General features: G+C 53.2%; 1 protein-coding gene across 7 annotated transcripts in view; it reads left to right on the forward strand.

The window, feature by feature from the left end:
• Window positions 1-17,806, forward strand: part of PLEKHA6 (pleckstrin homology domain containing A6) — a 139,063-nt gene that overhangs the window by 94,225 nt on the left and 27,032 nt on the right. For 5 of the 7 annotated variants that reach the window (XM_043500494.1, XM_043500497.1, XM_043500496.1 and 2 more), the window contains 9 exons: window positions 195-309; window positions 1,221-1,325; window positions 1,864-1,936; window positions 3,354-3,454; window positions 8,901-9,076; window positions 9,486-9,971; window positions 10,741-11,251; window positions 12,180-12,266; window positions 13,877-13,930. In XM_043500494.1, coding sequence (XP_043356429.1) covers window positions 195-309; window positions 1,221-1,325; window positions 1,864-1,936; window positions 3,354-3,454; window positions 8,901-9,076; window positions 9,486-9,971; window positions 10,741-11,251; window positions 12,180-12,266; window positions 13,877-13,930 — 1,708 coding nt within the window. Of the gene's footprint in view, window positions 1-194; window positions 310-1,220; window positions 1,326-1,863; window positions 1,937-3,353; window positions 3,455-4,700; window positions 7,179-8,900; window positions 9,077-9,485; window positions 9,972-10,740; window positions 11,252-12,179; window positions 12,267-13,876; window positions 13,931-17,806 lie in introns of those variants that run through there. The other 2 variants (XM_043500498.1, XM_043500499.1) reach the window with 2 other exon arrangements.

Genomic DNA, 17,806 nt, shown 5'->3' on the forward strand with positions numbered 1-17,806 from the left:
TGGAAGTCAATGGAAAGACCCTCTGCTGGTTGTAATTAGCTTTGGCTCCGGCCCCATGCATATAGGTGAACACCGTAAGTGTATCGGTGTGTTGTACGTATGGCGCAGGCGCTTGGTCCGTTATTCCTCAGCTGTCCTTGCAGAGATCGCCAATAAGCTTCTTTCTCTCCCTTCCCTCTCTGTCTTGATGGCAGCTCTAGAGTGGACATGTCCAGCAAAGCAGGTGGGAAGCGACCGGCGACCATCAGCAGCGAATCATCCAACCACACCATGGTGTCAGAGGTGCCTCAGGAGCGACCAAATGGCAGGGTATGTTCATGGACCACTGGGCACTGTCCTGCGACCCTAGAAATCTATTCCCAACCATGCCGCTAGTCAGCTGGATCTAAGCTGCCCCTTACACCTAATGTTCTCATTGCCTCTGGACATCTGAAAGGGCCTTTCTTCTTGCTGAATGGGCTGGGGGTAACCAAGCACACCTGCCCTGGCGGATGCCTGCTGGTAAGCAGATGTATTTGGCCTGCTGGGGTAGCTGTGGGCAACCAGAAGCCCCCAGCTAGCACAAAAGGCATTCAGGGAGGGAGATGGGTGTTTAGGCGCTGGACTGGCACTCAGGAGATCTAGGTTCATTTCTCAGCTCTGCCACAGACCCCCTGCTCTCAGTGAAGTGGCTTCCCTGCTCCGTGCCTCAGTTTCCCCCTCTGTAAAATGGGGTCAATGATACTGACCCCACCTTTGTGAGGTTCTTTGAGATGTGGAAATTAAAAACGTGGCATAGCAGCGAGGTGATTGTCACGCCCCTTCCACACCGAGGGGAAGTAGCTGGCTGGGATCAGAGCATCAGCAAAGTAAAGACAGCGATTAGGATCCAACCCTGTTTTGCAGTATGGAAAAGATAGGCCGAGCTGGGAGCTGGTTGCAAGAAGGAAGCAATTGCAAGCCTGGGACAAGTAGATAAATGGCTGAGATTTCCCCAGGGGTGATGTGGTAGGTGGTTGGTGGTAAGATGCAGCTTTCCCTCGCTTGCCAGATGGCAGGGTTGCATGGCATCCCTCAGCCGCATGCTCAGTGAGCTGCATGGCTGGGTCTTACTATTCCCACTTGGGTTTGCCTGGAAAGTAAACGCCCCCAACAGCTGCTGCTGCCACCCCTGGGAGAGGCTGTTCCACAGCCTGCTAAAGCCGATGCATTCTGAGAGCCTCCTCTCTCCTTCTTCAAAGGCCTCGCGCCCTTCCCGGAAGGGGATTGCTTTTGGGAAACGCTCCAACTCCATGAAGCGGAACCCCAATGCCACGGTGACCAAAAGCGGCTGGCTGTTCAAGCAGGTAACGTCCCCCTGGTGCCGCTGCAGGGAGCATTCCCCTGGCTGATCCAGGCATCTCGCAGTGCCACCTTCCTCTGTCGGGACGATGTAGTGACCCTGGGCCCCGTGCCGCACTAGGACTGGTGTGGGACTGCATGGGGCATGGCTCTTGGGTGCCCATTTCCGGCACCTGCCAAACTCCCCCTGCCCCGGAGGGTCTCCATGTGAAAGCATGAGGTGCTATGCAGGGCGGCCCGCCCTCTATCTGTCCCAACCTCTCTCCGGTGCATCCCCAGGATGTGGCCGTGACAGCAGGGAGTGCTGCTGCTGGGTGTCTGCCTCATCTGGCCTGCACCTCTCCCCAGTAAATCCCTCCTGCGATGGCTCCTGCAAGCCATGCAGCTGGGCTCTGTGCCACCCTGTGACTTCTCCTCAATGGAGCTCACCCCGGCCTCTCCCTGTGATGCACAAGATGCTGCTGCTTCCCCCACTTTCCCCTCTCTCTGCTTTACAAGCAGCCACGGGTCTGGGGCGCCCTCTCAATCATGCCTCTTTTGCAGGCCAGCTCTGGCGTGAAGCAGTGGAATAAGCGCTGGTTCGTGCTGGTGGATCGCTGCCTCTTCTATTACAAAGGTATGTGGTGGGGCCGAGGTCTAAAGAGCCATCCCATGAGCCCAGTCCTGATGGGCAGAGCCCCGGCAGCTCCTGGTGCATTCACAGCCCCAAAGCCCGGTGGCCAGGGTTCAATCTGGGCAGCTGGGGTGGGGTGTCAGAGACCAGCGCCAGGGAAGAAACCGAGTTTGTTTGTTTGCAGAGCGATCAGGTGGCTGCAGGGAGAGGGGTGCGGCCAGTCAGAGGAGGAGTTAAAATCCTTCTCTTCAAAGGGGAGGCTCTGCTGTTACGAGGAGCTGAGGGATCCTTGTGGGGTGCCGAGCACCTTCCCCCTCAATGGGAGCCATGTACGGTGAGCACCTCACAGGACAGGGCTCGGAGAGAGATTGTACAAGGTGCTCCCAGGGGTGAATGCTGCATTCTGTCCATGCATCCTTAAGTTTGTTTTTCTGTAGCCTTTCCTCTTACAATATTCAAGGTTGGGGGGAAGGTTGCACGGTCCTCTGGTTAAACACTGTGCAAGGGATCATGCTTGGTACAAATTCAGCTGTTCCCTTACTCACCTGGCCCAGAGGAGACCAGAAGCTAGCCCTGCCTCTCTCCGTGGGCAGCTGTGGGTCTGAATTCCAGAGGCGCTGCTTTTGGCATGCCCTAATTCTGAATGCTCAAGACTCCGAATCCAGCATCCCTATGTAAATGATTAACATCCGCAAACAAACCCATCACCCTTTTGCCTGGACCTCCTAGGGCCAGGTTGGCTTTTCGAGCAACTGTTATCAATGGTGCCAAGAAACAAAGAAGGCATGAGGGACCATACAGCAGCTCCAGGTCCATGGGAAACAGCCGCCCCATGCCATAAAAGAGTGACGGAAGCCAGTCCTGAATTTGGGTGCCAAATCAGTCCCCAACCTTCTCCCTACCCAGCCCTGGCCTCATCCGGGCTGGAGCACCCTTCGGTATGGAGATTCGCCCCTTCACACAGCCCACACTGTTTGCAACCTTCGCTTTCCAGCAGGCCGCTGGCTCGGCCTAATCCCCAGCAGCAGGTCTGGAGGGCGGGCATGAATAATTAACCAGCCTGTATTGTGAGCTGACATTGATAGGTTTTTGCGGGGGGGGGCGTGGGAGAAGAGAACAACAGATGGGCAGATGCGACAGGGAGGGAGCCGGCTTCCACAGGTAGGCTGGCTCCGGTCCAGGTGCAGCGTTCTCGGCTCCCTGGGCTGTAGTCGCTCTCAGGAGCCCAGCTCCCATTTCAGCAGGAGAAGGGAGGGATGAGTTCCTAGTCAGAGGCACCTCGGCCACTTCCCTCTCTCCTCGCTCTGCGGCTTTAAAGGGGAGACAGGTCTTGTCAACCACCTGGCATCTCCAAACTGGCCTAAGGAGGGGAACTCCCCTCTCCTTATCTAACTCCCATGTCTCCCCCGGGTCAATGCAGATGAGAAGGAGGACAGCATCTTGGGCAGCATCCCTCTCCTCAGCTTCCGGGTGGCGGCCATCCAGCCGTCGGACAACATCAGCAGGAAACACACCTTCAAGGTCAGTGTGTGGCCGTGACGGCGTCTCGGGGACAGCGTCGCACTCCCAGTCATTGGCCCGGTTCCCGGAGGCCACGAATGGTCCCGCAGTTTGTAGCGTGACCCTCCCTTCCGAGAACCTAGCTGCCTGGTAGGGCTGGATGTAGGCTGTCGGGTAACAGCAACGCTCAGAGGTCTCTTGGCTTGTGCTCTCCGCTGCCTGTGGTGACCAGCGCTTGGGGCAGGTGTGAGCTGCTGTGGACGGTCGCTAAAGACGGGCATGTACCTGAAGGGGAAGAACAGGCATTAGTGACCTGGTTGCCTGCTGCAAAATGGGGTCCTTGACACACCACTAGGGGTAGTGGTGGAGGAAGCTCTGCCCCAGAGAGAACTTCCGGTTTGTCCTCTCACCATGCTCAGAATAGGATTAAGGGGTCCAGTTCTTTTAGCCTTCTAGGGCGTGACCCAGCCCTGCTCCTTTTGTCCCTGGCCACACCTGCACCAAGCGGGGTGGGGGGCATATGGCACCCCCACACTGAGCTGCCTGCTCTTCTCAGATGTGAAGAGGACCACGTGAGAGGTAAAGCAGAGGGGAATCGTGTCTCTAAGTTTCCTGTCCAATAATGTTTAGCCAGAACGCAAAGACCAGATCCAAACCAAAGTGCCCCGTGATTTGGGTAGGGGGCTTGGATTGTAGGAGGAATCCTGCTGCTTGTTCTTCCTCTGAAGCTGTCCCTCTGTCTGTAAGAGAGCTGGGCAGAGGAGCTGGTGTGCAGATCCAGACTGGGTTAGAGCCTGTGTGATGGTGACTGCCTTCAGCTCCTATTGCCTTCAGTGGGAGTTGAGGGTGCTTAGCAGTCTTGCTGCTAATACGGTGAAATTGACCCCTGTGCAGAGAGCAACACAATAATAAAACCACCGAGTGCTTTATACCATAGCTCTCAAAGCACTTTACGAAGGAGGTCGGGATCATTACCCCTGATGTACAGATGGGGTAACTGAGGTACACGAAAGGCAAGTGACTTGCCCAAGGTCATCCAGCAGGCCAGTGGCAGAGCCAAGAATAGAACCCAGGTCTCCTGATGTCCAGTCCAGTGCTCTAGTCACTGGGCCACACTGCCTCTAACTGGAAGCCTTGTGTCAACCACATGGGTTTAAGTGTGTTAGCCTGCTGCACAAGAGTGAATTACTCCTAGCCAGAGTGCATCCGATGAAGTGAGCTGTAGCTCACGAAAGCTTATGCTCAAATAAATTTGTTGGTCTCTAAGGTGCCACAAGTCCTCCTTTTCTCCTAGCCAGAGGTGATCGAAGCATACTAGTAACCCAATGCCAAGGAGGGGCTTCTCCTTCTCAGCTGACAGCTGAGGTGTCATTAGAGGGTTTTCACAAGACTTCTACTCAGCCATTCCCCTGTTTTGAATTACTCTCCTGTTTCAATAAAAACAACAAACATACTTAAGCCAGCGTTGCTATAGAATTGCACCCTCGGCAGTGCTCTAATTAGGCTGCATTCAAGCCCAGATGTGCAGGAAGGTTTCCCCCATCTCCCTTTTAAACTAGTTGAGACTAGTGTTCTCACACTCTCTCACACACACACACACACACACACACACACACACACACACACACACACAGCAATAAATTGTAATTGTTTGACACGTAATTAGTTTCTACTTGTCAAACTTCTGTGCTGAGGGGCGCGGCTGCAATGGAGCAACGACTGAAACTGTGAAACTCCTGCTGAGCTGTGGGCCAAAGGAGCCGTTTGGTTTTATCCTCCCAGGAACACTTTGTGTTCCGCATGCACGCACACTCATACATGCACAAGCACCGTTGTACACATGGTAGCCCATGCTCGCAACTCACCTAGATTTAATAATCTGTACATTCACATACGCACATTGAAATTTGCATCCAACCCATAGGCCAAACACACACTCAAAGACTTAATTTTTTTCACACTTGTACATAGGCATATTCACACTTGCACTAGCACACAGACCAAACACACCTCGCGTGCAATCACACAGGTGCATGTGAACACACACACAAACATACTCCCACACACAAACACCTACTCACTTGCACACGTTTACGCTCAGCTCTCACTCAAAGAAAACCCGGCTCGCCCACTGATACCCACAAACATACACACAGAAACAAAATTTCACAAGTCACAAAAACACACTCCTACGCAGAATGCTTGCACACACAGAGCCTTGATTCTCTCCAGCTGGGGACAGAGCCGCAGAGATGCACACAGAGCTTGGATGCTCTGCAGCTGGGGGCAGGGCTACACACGCAACCTTGATTCTCTCCAGCCTGAGCCGTGCTACACCCACCCCTCTATTTTGTTTTTATTTTGACGCACTTCTGGGTGCGCGTCACTGGAATATTGTTTGCACATTCACTCCTGCTCCAAACCTTATATTGCAACATACAGCACAGGGCGAAAGGTCTGCTCTGCCCTCCAGAGCCTGAGCTCCAGTGTCCCTGTGCTATCAATGGCAATAAAAGAAGAGAGCAAGGGAAGGAGCCTTCAAGATTTTACAAGTCCTGGGAACATTTGGGTCATTAATAAAGAATAGATCCTGCCTCTTGAACTCACTGCCAGTCAGGTTAACCCCTTCAGGCCCCTATGGGGAACAGAGGGAGCCTGGGTTAGAGAAAACGCGGCTCAGACCCAATGTCAGCCAAAGGGAGAATGAGAGATTTAAGGCTTTATCATGTTTTATTACTCTCCTCAGCCGCCTCCTTCCTGACCCAGGCCAGGGTTTGGGGGAGGTCAGAGAAGCACTTAGTAGCTGGTTTGTGCCCCCACTTACTCTGTACAGTCCCTTTGGCTTCTGTGGAGCTGCAGTGGCTGGAAGATGCCGCTTGGGCAAAGCACATGCTACGTCCCATTGACTCCAGTAGGACTCAAGCAAGTGCATAGGCCCTGATTCAACAAAGTCTCTGGTGGAGCGGGGCAGGATTTGGGGTCTGGCGGATGCCTGCACTGAGGGCAAAATTAACCTCAGCGCAACACTGGAGCTCCTCTCTAGAGCTTGTCTGGTTCCTAGGGACTGTGCTGATCCTTGGTGCAGGAGTGAATGCCACTTGTGGAGCGTGCTTACATTCACGTACCCCTTCCCACTGGAGCTGGGTGCAAGGTTCCCATCAACATACAGTTCTCTGACCCCAAAAAGCCATTTTTCATTGCAAAAGAAAAATTTTGACCCACATGGTTTTGGGTGATTTTTTTTTTTTTTTACTGAAAACCATTTTTTTCTCCTTCCCAAAAAAGCCTGAAAAGCTTTTTTTATTTTGTTTTTCACTGAAAAACTGGACGTTTTCATGGGGAAATTTGGATAAAAACATCCATGTTTCAAATTGGAGTAAATTGACATTTTCCAAACAGCGCTGCACAGAGAACCATTTTTCTTATGGACACCGATATTTCTTAATTCTGTACAGGGCTTAGAGACTCAAATGACAAGTGCCTTAGAACTAAACTGGGCAGCTAAACAGACAGGCTAACCTAGCGCTGACCATGCTCTCTGCTACCCTCCATCTGCCACTCTTTGGTGACAGCGCTGCTCCTGCCACGTTCTGCCTGCCTGATGCATCTTCCGGTTGAATTCTCTGCTGGGTGGTTTGACCTGTTCTCTGTGTTTCCTCCTTTCTTCCACGTGAGGATCTCCCCCCTGGAGAGGAGGTTTCTTCCAAGTGCCTGTCTGCAATGCCAGCACACAGCCACCAAATAGGTAGTATGCTCCTTCCATTTCCAAATGCATGCCAGAAAGAAAAGGGATGCGGCCGGTCACAGATTGCCCAGCATGCCTTATTCACCCATACCTGACGAAGGGGGATGAAACATTGGGGTTTATATCTCTCTCTCTCTCTCTCTCTCTCTTGCGGATCGCATGCTTAGACCTTCCTAGTGTAGGGAACTTGGTGGAAAGACCGAGGTTTGTATGAGCCTGGCAGGAAAGATTCCTCTGGGGCTGGGAGCCCTTGACTATTAACAGCTATTGGTCAAAAAATGCTATATATTCCCCCAGGGGGGACTGGTTCGAACACAAGGAAGAATTTTCCATTTTGTTGGAATATCTGGGTTTTTTTGGCAAAACAAACATCAAAAACTTGGTTTTCAGTCTTTGGGATTGGTGAGGAGGGAAAGAAGAGAGGAGAAACGAGGAGGGAAGGGGAAACCCAGGGAACCAGTGAGAATATTTTGACCAGCTCGGTTCTTACCTTACTATTGCCAGCCGGCTCCTTTTTAAGAACTGAACATCCATGAAGGAGATGTGCACTGACATTAGCAGCCAACCTGCAAGATTTGCATCCAGATTTGCAAAGAGCATTTGGATCTGGAGTTTGGCTCAGTGTAGCATCCTGCCACTTCCTGGATCTGAACTTCCTTGATGATCAGCTCTTTGAGTTGGGGAGGTTTTGATTCAGGCCCATCTGTAGTTGAAGTTGTGAGCTGAATGAGCCTGGATAAATCCATTCCTGGTGGGACATCTTCCTCCAGTTCAGGATTTACCTGTGCCTGCCCCAGGGTAGAGCCTTTATTTGTATGCTGTGATAATTAGCAGATCCTGCTCTGGTGCAGAGGGGGAGTAGTGACAAGACTAGGGAGCGGTAACAGTGATGTGCAGAGCTGGACTCCACCCTTCGGAAGGGATCAGGAGCATATGGAGGTGGGTTTCTCTGTCCAGTTCTGCCCCTGGTCCAAGCCAGAAACCAGAAGTCCTAAAAATGCTCTTCTCACTATTCCTGGTCAGGGTCAGAATTGTGAACTCTTGTTAAATCAGTGCTCCGGTATTGTGCAAGGACTGCCCCAAGCCTTGCAGCATCCCTGGAACAAGCTGTCCTGCTTGGGATCAGCACTGCAGAGTGCTGTAGTATTTTATTTTTAATAAGGGTTCCATGCCAGGAATTCCCAGAGGTGGCCCATTCTGCTGCGGTTTCAATCCTTGAGAGGGCCATTTAGGAATCTGGGGCAAAAATTGGGGATTGGTCCTGCTTTGAGCAGGGGGTTGGACTAGATGACCTCCTGAGATCCCTTCCAACCCTGTTAGTCTATGATTCTAAGATGGTGCTCATCTGAACCTGTGTAGATCCTGCCCATCACTAGATATGGGTCTCCCTGAGTCAGTGAATCTAAGAGAAAGAGCCTTGCATTTGCTTTGTGTGTCTTGCTTGAATGAGCTGTTGGGAGACTCCTAGTAATGGCATGTTACCCAAATCTGACCTCTCCTGATGTCCCAGGGCATTGGGTCATTTTCACCTGACTGGCCGGGGGACGGACCTGACTATTTGATGGGTCTGTGTCCGTCTCTCTGACCCTGTGGCGGGGTGTGTGGTGGACTTAGCCCTGGGGGAGAGCTGTCATGGCTTTGCCTATGATTCCAGGCGCCCTCAGCTGGATGACTGACTTCTCTCTTCTTCCTCTGTGTCTGTGCTTCTCTCCCTCCCTGCAGGTGACCGTGTGCTGGGTGGAGGAGGCACTGGGGCATCACACACAGTCCCTCTCTCCCCAGGCCGAGCACGCTGGCATCCGGACCTACTTCTTCAGCGCCGAGAACACTGAAGAGCAGGAGTCCTGGATCCAAGCCATGGGCGAGGCTGCCCGGGTGCAGATCCCACCCCCACAAAGGTCAGCACGACAGGCCCCAGACGCTGTGCAACAGTGGCCCAAAGACTCAGGGTCTCTTTGGAGGATTGAGGGGAGGGTGTCATGGCTCAAGTTGGGGGCACATTGGAGGATACAGTAGCTATTAACTTGGGGGCATAGTTGCTAGGTAACTTGGGGTCCCTTTGGAGATGAGGGGAAGTGGCCATTAACTATGTGGTCCTTTCAGCACTTGGAGGGACAGTGGCTAGAAAACTGAAGTCCTTTGGAGCATGTAGGGTGTGCAGCAATTTGGGGAACGTGTCAGAGCCAAGAGGGTCAGTAACCATCCACTGGGGTGCAGTGACTGGATCGGCCCCGCTGTCCTGGGATGATTTGGGCCCAGGGTTGCTGTCCAGCAGGAGGTGACGCTCTGCATTTCTGTGCCTGGCAGGCGTGAGAAGACTGACTCTGAGAACATCCCCCCCAGCAAGCACCACCACCACCGGACCACTGCTCACAGGGAGCACCCCAAAGCAGACCTGGAAGCCAAGACCAGAGGGGAGGGTGATGGGCGTGGTTCAGAGAAGATTGAGAGGAAGCTGGAGAGGATCGACAGCAAGAAGGAACCCCTGGTGAAAGCCAATGGCATTGTGGGCCAGGAGATGCCATCTGCGCCCAGCAGCCCTTACCCTGAAGCCCCACGGTTTCCGGCAGGGGTGGAGAGGTCCACGCAGCCCAATGGCTGGCAGTACTCTTCCCCCAGCCGCCCCAGCAGCACCGCCTACCCGCCGCAGGATGGGGTGAGCGTGGTGCACCGGCAGGGCTTTGTGCCGCGCACCAACCCGGAGAAGATCGCCCAGAGGAAGAGCTCCATGACGCAGCTGCAGCAGTGGGTGAACCTGCGCCGGGGGGCTGCCCCGCCGGAGGAGCTGAGGAGGTGAGAGGGCTGCATGGTGTGCCGTGCTGGGGTTAACATAAGGGAAAGGGCTGCAGATCTCCTCCTCTCCCTGGCTGAGCAGCATTCCCATCCTTCCCAGCTGACGGGCGGGAGGCGTTCCCTGTCCTGTTCTCCATCCACAGGGATGGGGGGAGGGCCAGGAAACCTCCACCCCAAGCGGTACCCCAGGGCCAGCACCAACCATGTGCTGCTGGGCCTTGCAAACCAATAGGCCTGCCCCCCAGGACCCGGACTAGGGGGCGGTGAGTTTGGAGCATGGGGAGCAGCAGCATAAGCAAAGGGAGCCAGACGCAGAAGCGATCGCAAAGCCTAACTCGCTGCTGCAGCCTGCCGACCGGCATAGGGGAGCAGCTGTGCGCCAGCCATGCCCAGGGGAGGTGACTGGGCAGAGGGGAAAGTTGTGTCCTAAGGTCTCCCAGCACCTACACTGACTCCAGTTAGTTTCCTAAGGCGGCTGTGTGGGACCCTGCTCTGAGATCCGAAGGCTGGTGCCGTGGGGAGCAGCCCAGTGTCAGAGTTCCAGCGGAGTGCCTCCAGATGGGGTCCAGGGGTCTGCCCCATCGCTGGCAGGGGATGCCACCCTGCTCGACACCTTGGGCATCCCTCGCAGGATCTGCCCTGCTAGCAGGTGGCAGGTGGGCACTGAAGCCGTGGCTTTCCCATAGGAAAAGCCTGAAGAACCAGATGGCGTTGAGGCGTTGGATCCAGATTTTACGATTCTCTCTCTTCCTTCCTTGTGGGATTGTAGCCCCACCAGGTTTTTCCCGATGTCTCGAAGGGTCCCTGACTACTATGCCCCTTACTCGCCCCAGTACCCTGAGGATTACCAGTACTACCCGCCCGGCGTGCGCCCCGACAGCATCTGCTCCATGCCCGCCTACGAGCGGGTGAGCCCCCAGTGGGCTGCGGAGGACAAGCGCCACTCCTTCCGCAACGGAGGCCCCTACCAGCTGCGTGAGTGGAAGGAGCACCCAGGTTACGGCAGGCAGGACGTCCCCATCTGGATCCCCGGCCCTGGCCGGCAGCCCGTTTATTACGACGAGATGGATGCTGCCTCAGACTCCCTGCGGAGGATGTCCCTCCAGCCCCGCTCCAGGTCCGTGCCCCGTTCACCCAGCCAGGGCACCTACAATAGGGCGAGGATGTACTCCCCGGTCAGGTCGCCCAGCACCCGCTTTGAGAGGATGCCATCCAGGAGTGAGGAGATCTATGCTGACCCCACGGCCTACATGTTGAGGCGATCGGTCAGTTCCCCAAAGGTAAATGCCTGCCCTTTAGAGGAACAGCAAGGGGGACTGCAGGTCAGGATCGAGGGGCACTGGCAGAGCTGGATGGGGGGAGCCCAGGTCTGGAATAACAATGGTCTGCAGGTCAAGATTGCAAGCTCAACTTGCACCCCCACTTGCACTGTCCCTGGCTCAGGGTGGGGGAATTAGTTTTTCTCCTTCATGACTGCTCTGTTTGTGCCAGATGTCCTTAGACCAGGGCGCTGGCCCTCAGAGCTTCCTCCTGGCCTACCTCCTCTGCCTCCCCGTGAAGATACCCTGCAAGGTTATTTGTGTTTGTTTCCTTCCTGCTTCTCCTTGTAAGATGAGCAAAGAAGGCAAGCCTGTGTCGGAGCGCCAGGGCAGGGGATACAGCGGGGAGAGATGGCAATGCTCTTAGGGGCACAGGGTAATTCTGTTATCTGAGCCATTAGTGGCTTGAGGAGCGTCTTCTGGGTTTCCCTGACAGTAAGCGCAGGGGTCTTGGGGCTGTGACAGTGTAAGGGAACACTGGCTGAGCTGTTGTACAGCCAGAGCTAGAGATGGGCCTGACCAAAAACCGGGATCCAAACACGCCTGAACTGTAGACCTGGGATCTGTGTCTGAACTCAGACCCACTTGTAGCCAGAACCCTTTTTCTTTTCCTGCCCCCTTCCCCACTAGAAAATCTCCTTCTAAGGAGTGGGAGCTGTCCATAAGACAAACAACTTGCAGCCGAGTGAGTTGGATTCTGCTCCCATCTCCGTGAGTGGCTCACTGTGTGATCTTGGGCATGCAAGCTCACTGCCTCATCCCTAAAATGGGCATAATTTAAACTGAGTGAGCTGAGATCCAACTGCACAGTGTGAGCGACCACAGTCAGTTTATGGAGTGGTATAAACATCTCACATGTCTTGTGGGGGGGTGTTTCTTCTCTTTTTAGTATGATTATCTGGGTGACAGGAGGCCCGTCCCTGCAGGAATGTATCCCTACAACTACCCAGCGTCCCCTACAGTCCACGACAAAATGGTATGTGCTGTCAGTGTCCAGGCGTTTCGTTGCTGACCTTGTCTCTCCCGCGCTGGTTTCTAGCCAGCGGAGCTCACGGGAGCTGCTGGAGTCAGGGATAAAGGAAGTGATACTGAAATGCCCGCTTTGCTGGCATGGGGCCGGAAGTTTAGAGCTTCCTGAGATCGCGAGTGTGTCCAGCCAAGGGGCATGTGTGGCAGCTGGGGTGCATTTCTCTTTCCTCTCTATTCATTGCACCGGACACCCTATGAGTCCTGCTGTCTGGATGTGCAGGGAGCATAGCTGGGTCTCAGACTAGACTGACTTCTCATCCGCGGGACGGGAGGCTGGGTAGTGGGGTTCATCCATTCTTGGAAGACTGAGGAGGAAACCGATCTGCTCCGAGTCCTTTGCACAGATCTGAAGGGGATGCACCATCTGGCAGCGGGGGTGCCATTTGGGGCTGGGTCCAGTGAACCCCATATGGAAATGTGCTCCCACCTTTCCCCAGTGCACCACCTTGTCCACTGCAGAGTGGCATACTCACTGTGGAGCGGAGGATATTGGAAGGTGGGCATGTGTTACCCTGGGCGTACTTGCCTACCCTAGGACTCATCACTCTGACGCTCCTCAAGGAGTAATGAAGATGCACAAATGCTTGGAAATCCCAGTATCCTATCACCTTGCTGTATGGCTTTCAGCTGGGGGAGTGGGGAAGGGAGGTGTGGATGCGAAGGATGGATCGAGCCCTCCATTTCCTCTTTCTCTTCCATTCCCCAGTTTTGGCTTCAATAGCTGCTTTTCTTTTCCCAACCAGCCTTAGCTTTTCTTTTTGATTTGGGTATTATAATAGGTCAGGGGGCAGCAGCCAGAATCCACTTGACTAGGCTGGAACCTCCAGCTTGGGACTTAACTGCTCTGTGCCAGGGCCTTAATCTTTCTGACCTGATCTTTCACCTGAGGGAGCAGTGGGTAAACCCCAGACCAGATTTAGACGCCTCACGGAACGGACTTGAGCCGCACACCCCTGCGGCACGCAGCTTCTCCCCCTCACTGCTCCTGTCTTGTTGCCTAGCTATGCACACAGAGTTTCAGTCTGATCGGTAAATGCATGTGGCTGAGCTGGAAATGTGTGGCTGGAATCCTGATGCCATTGAGCCGATCCAGGAACCATGTCAAAAAGCCCCATTCCCAACTTCCCAGGCTGCAGGGTAAAGGGGCAGTGAAAGCAATGAGCAGTAGGGTGTGGCAGCTAGTTAGAGGAGCTGCTAGCTGTGCCAGCTCCCCTCACGTGGAGTGAGAGGCACCAATGGCAATAATGCAGGAGCCCTAAGCTCCCACCTACTGCAGACCCAGCCTCTCCTAGCAGAAGGCGATGCAATGCTGGCTGTTGGGGAGCAGGAGCAGGAGCCCCTGCCAGGAGCACAGACAGAGCTCTTGAAAAGGCTGCTCGTGCTAAATCACACACCGCCAGTCCTGTGTTCGGGGCTGCTTCGCCGCAGGAGGCAGTACTTGGCCTCCCAGCCCAAGAGCTCTTTGCCTTTCTGCAGCCTTCACCTAACCGCTTTGCTTCTTCTTTGTGTGTTTGTTTGTGTTTCCGTTTTTGCTGCATGTCTGTTGGCTCCTGATAGGATGAACTTTTAGACCTTCAGTTGCAAAGAAACCTAGAATATTTGGACCAGCAGGTAGGCAGAGCTGGCCGCGAACGTCATGCTGCTCATGTCCCCTCCTGCCTCCGTCACTGCGCCATTCGCCCTCTGCCTGCAGTACAGTGTCATTCCCTGCCCCTTCCCCGAACATCCATTCTGCAGCCTTTCTTGGCAACCCGGCAGCATAAGCCATCTTTGGTTTGCTTCCTCCATTCTTCCCTTCTCCAGGGTTGCCCATCACTTGACTGGACAAATGCTTTCTGTGCATCAAATGACTGCAAGGTACCACACCAGAGTCAGTGGTGCAATGAATATGTGTATATTGAACGCCCCTTCACACTGGTGCGAATCAGGAGTAACTTGGGTTGGGTCACTGGAGATTGGCTGGGGCGAGTGAGAGGAGAACATGGCCTGTCCAGATGTGATTGGATCAGAACATGGGTGTGTATGTAAATGTAAATTTCACCAGTCTGGGGCCTGGATTCTCCTCGCACACCCATGTGTCACTAATAAAACTGCACTGATTCCAGTGAGCTCACTCCTGATTTGCACCAGCGTAAGTGAGAGCAGAATCTGGCAGCAAACCGGCACAGATTATGCTAATGTGGGACCAGATTCCATCCCATCTCACTCATCCGAGTTCCTTACTCTTCTGGGAGCCTGTCGATGGGTACAGCATGACTCAGTGGAAGGAAGGGGAGCAGAAACTGGCGCTCAGGTTCTCCACCTGCTCTGGGTCACCACTGAATGTGGTGCAGTGAATTCTCCGGGAGCCGTGCATCTGTTTACGCTGAGTCTGATTAAGTGTACGGAGGTGGCAGATCGAGGAGTGCTGGAGGTGGGAGGCAAGTAGTTTTCTGGGATGTGGCAGCAGACTGTTTTCAGACACGATACCTTGAGGAGGGGACAGCCAGGGCCCTGTGTCCTGTCGAGTGTAGGAAGAGCACTGCCTGATTTGGGTGCTCGTGAACAGTTCTGGACAGACAGCCTGGGACAATGAGCCCACCCTGCCCACAGTACAGGCACGGTCTGGCCAGCAATAAGGTGTGTGCTGTCCCTGCCAACAGACCTTCGCTTTGATCTAGCAGGTCAACCTTCTGGGGGGAAAGTGGCTTAGCCCGTCCTCAACCTCAACGCTGAGACACCTGCTCTGAGGGGGAAAGAGCCAGGGGACATGGTGCTTGGAGTCCTTAGTCCAAGCAGCTAGAGATTGTGAGATGAACATGGGGCTCCTGTTACGTCCAGGCTAGGAGTGGACCACTAAACGTTTACAAAGACCCGAACAGCATTGCCATACAGCTGGGTGCAAGTGTGGGGCGAGGGGGGAAGCTCTTGTTTGTGTGTTGTTGAAGAGGGGCAGAAATTGGAGATGATTGTTAAGAAATTCAGTAGCATAAAAACCAGTTCCCTCTCATAGGTGAGAGACTTGATGCAGGTCTTGGGGAAGCATCATGCAGTTCTGATACAAGAACTGCCCTGGACAAGCATCCCCCGAGCCAAACCTCCACTGCATGCGAGGGTGTGTTTGAGGCAGGTTGTAAACTCCACATCATCCAAGGAGTAGGGAGGGGAAAGCCTTTTGGGGAACATCTCCAGGAGCGTCAAGATGAAAATTACAGATGAGGCATGAGATTAAAAAGGGAAAGAAAAAGAAATTCCCCAGGCAAGTGCTGCAGTCTGATGTTTGCCTGCAGAAGTCTGTATTTCAATAGGGAAGCTGCTCCAGAGCCAGAGTCATATATGCCCATTGGTAGAGTACTCCCCGAGGTGTGTCTGTCTGGCTTGGAGCAGAGCCAGAGATGAGCGAGAAGAAGGCAGTAAAATAAAAAGCTCTCCAGATTATTTCACAGCCATCAGCAGCAGGGTTTCCTCTCTGAGTCCTTTGAAAATGCTCCCTCAAAGGCCTTCTGTCTCCTCCTCCTTCCCTGCTGACCTTTAGAGACTAATCAAGTGTCCCTTTAAAGCACTGTTTGCATCTTTATTTTCTCATTCCCTGTTTGTCTGGGAAGCCGGAACGGAACATCTTAGACATGATCCTCAACTAGTGTTCGCTGACGCAGCACCATTGGCTTCTGTACAGCTATGCCCAGTGACATCAGTTGAGGATCTGGCCCTTTGTGTGCTAAACTGACCCCTACCCCTGTGTAGTTACTGGTGGAGTGTGAAGGGAAAGGGACAATGGCAAGATTTCATGGTGCAGAATTAGATCTCCTAATTGTGGTGTTTGTCTAGCTGTTTTCAAGTCCCTTTAAATGCTGTTTACATGTGGATCCCATCCACCAAAACAAACAAAAACATTAGTGCTATTTATAATTTTAAAAAGGAAATAAATCCCAGTCGCCAAGTACTAATGACCAACCCTACAATAATAAGCTAGCTTGTGCAATCTTCCCACAATACACGCCTATGTGGTGGGTAGCCTGACAGTCACAAACTGGTGGGTGAAACACTACACTTGCAAACTGGAGTCTGCCAAGCCGTCAGTCACTTGAACAAAGCAGTTTGCACAGCCCTGCAGTAACGAACCAGGTTATCCTCGCCCTAGGAAGACGGGGGGAAAACCCAGCAAGATAAGAGATTTCAATGTTAAGTTTCCAAGGGGTTGTTATGAACCCTGTAAGAATGTCGTCTTAAAGAATCTGGTGCATGTGCTTTTGCTTCCTTTTATTCTATTCAGCGGGACCATCAACCTATCCCCTATCTAGGTGTTACCAGCATCATTCTGGGGGCAGTATTATTTATTAATATGCTCAGACCAGCAGAGGGCACATTAGAACCCAATTTTTAATATGTAGGTCTGACATAAATGGTGTCTTTGTTTATCTTTTTATTTCACAATTAAGACCGGTTATTTTTTTTAAAGGAATATGTAGAATCCTGAGACTCTTGCTCCCCAAATAATAACACTCTTGGGGGGAGGGATAGCTCAGTGGTTTGAGCATGGGCTTTTGCTAAACCCAGGGTTGTGAGTTCAATCCTTGAGGGGGCCATTTAGGGATCTGGGGCAAAAATTGGGGATTGGTCCTGCTTTGAGCAGTGGGTTGGACTCGATGACCTCCTGAGGTCCCTTCCAAACCTGACATTCTATGATTCTTCACAGGCTGAATTTTAGGCCTAAAATTCCTTTCAGCTACTCCTAAATAGTTCCAGCGTTGGGATCTGACTCTCTTGGATTCAGTCGATGCATCTCAGTGACTGAGTTGGTTTCCATGTAGCAGGGTGGAAAGGCTCGTTTCCGCCTCGTACATCTCAACTCTCCATTCATGCAAGGCCTGGGGTATAGCAAATGCTGCAACACAGAGCGAACTCCAGCTCCGAGGGCAGGGCGCTTCCTTCTGCAGCACCATCCAACGTGCCATCTCACCCCCAGGCAGACCACGGACAGTGAGCGATGGGGTGGGGGAAGTTAGTGACATATATGTGGTACAACACAGGCTTTTCTTACCAAGAGACCCCGAAAGATTCCCCGTTATTCATGTGCGTTGTAAACCTGTGCAACCTCTCCAGCACTGCAATAATACCGTCACAGTAGCGTAGATGTTAATGGAAACAAAGCAACTGATCCTGATCTTTGGAACTAGAGCCATGGGCTGATGTGAGGTCAGACCCTGCTCCCAAGTCCCGATGTAACTGTTCTCTGGGTGCATTCAGCTCAGCAGTGAAGGGAGAACTCTGGTTCCTTCCTTAGCTCAAGGTTCTTGGAGAGAAAATGCCTGGGCACCACCTCTGTTGAGGACCTTTGGGAGTCTGTCTTCTCACGGTGCAAGGAATAGCTGCAGACCGTGAAGTCTTGTGCAGCCATGGGGGGCATGAGGCTTACAGCATGGGGAAGGAAGTGCACCTGCAGCCTCCTGTCTTTGTAGAGCAGAACCGCTGCGTCTCATCACTTTGTGGGAGGCAGGGGAATTTTAG

Source organism: Dermochelys coriacea, chromosome 21, assembly GCF_009764565.3.
Source record: "Dermochelys coriacea isolate rDerCor1 chromosome 21, rDerCor1.pri.v4, whole genome shotgun sequence".
NCBI lineage: Eukaryota > Metazoa > Chordata > Testudines > Dermochelyidae > Dermochelys > Dermochelys coriacea.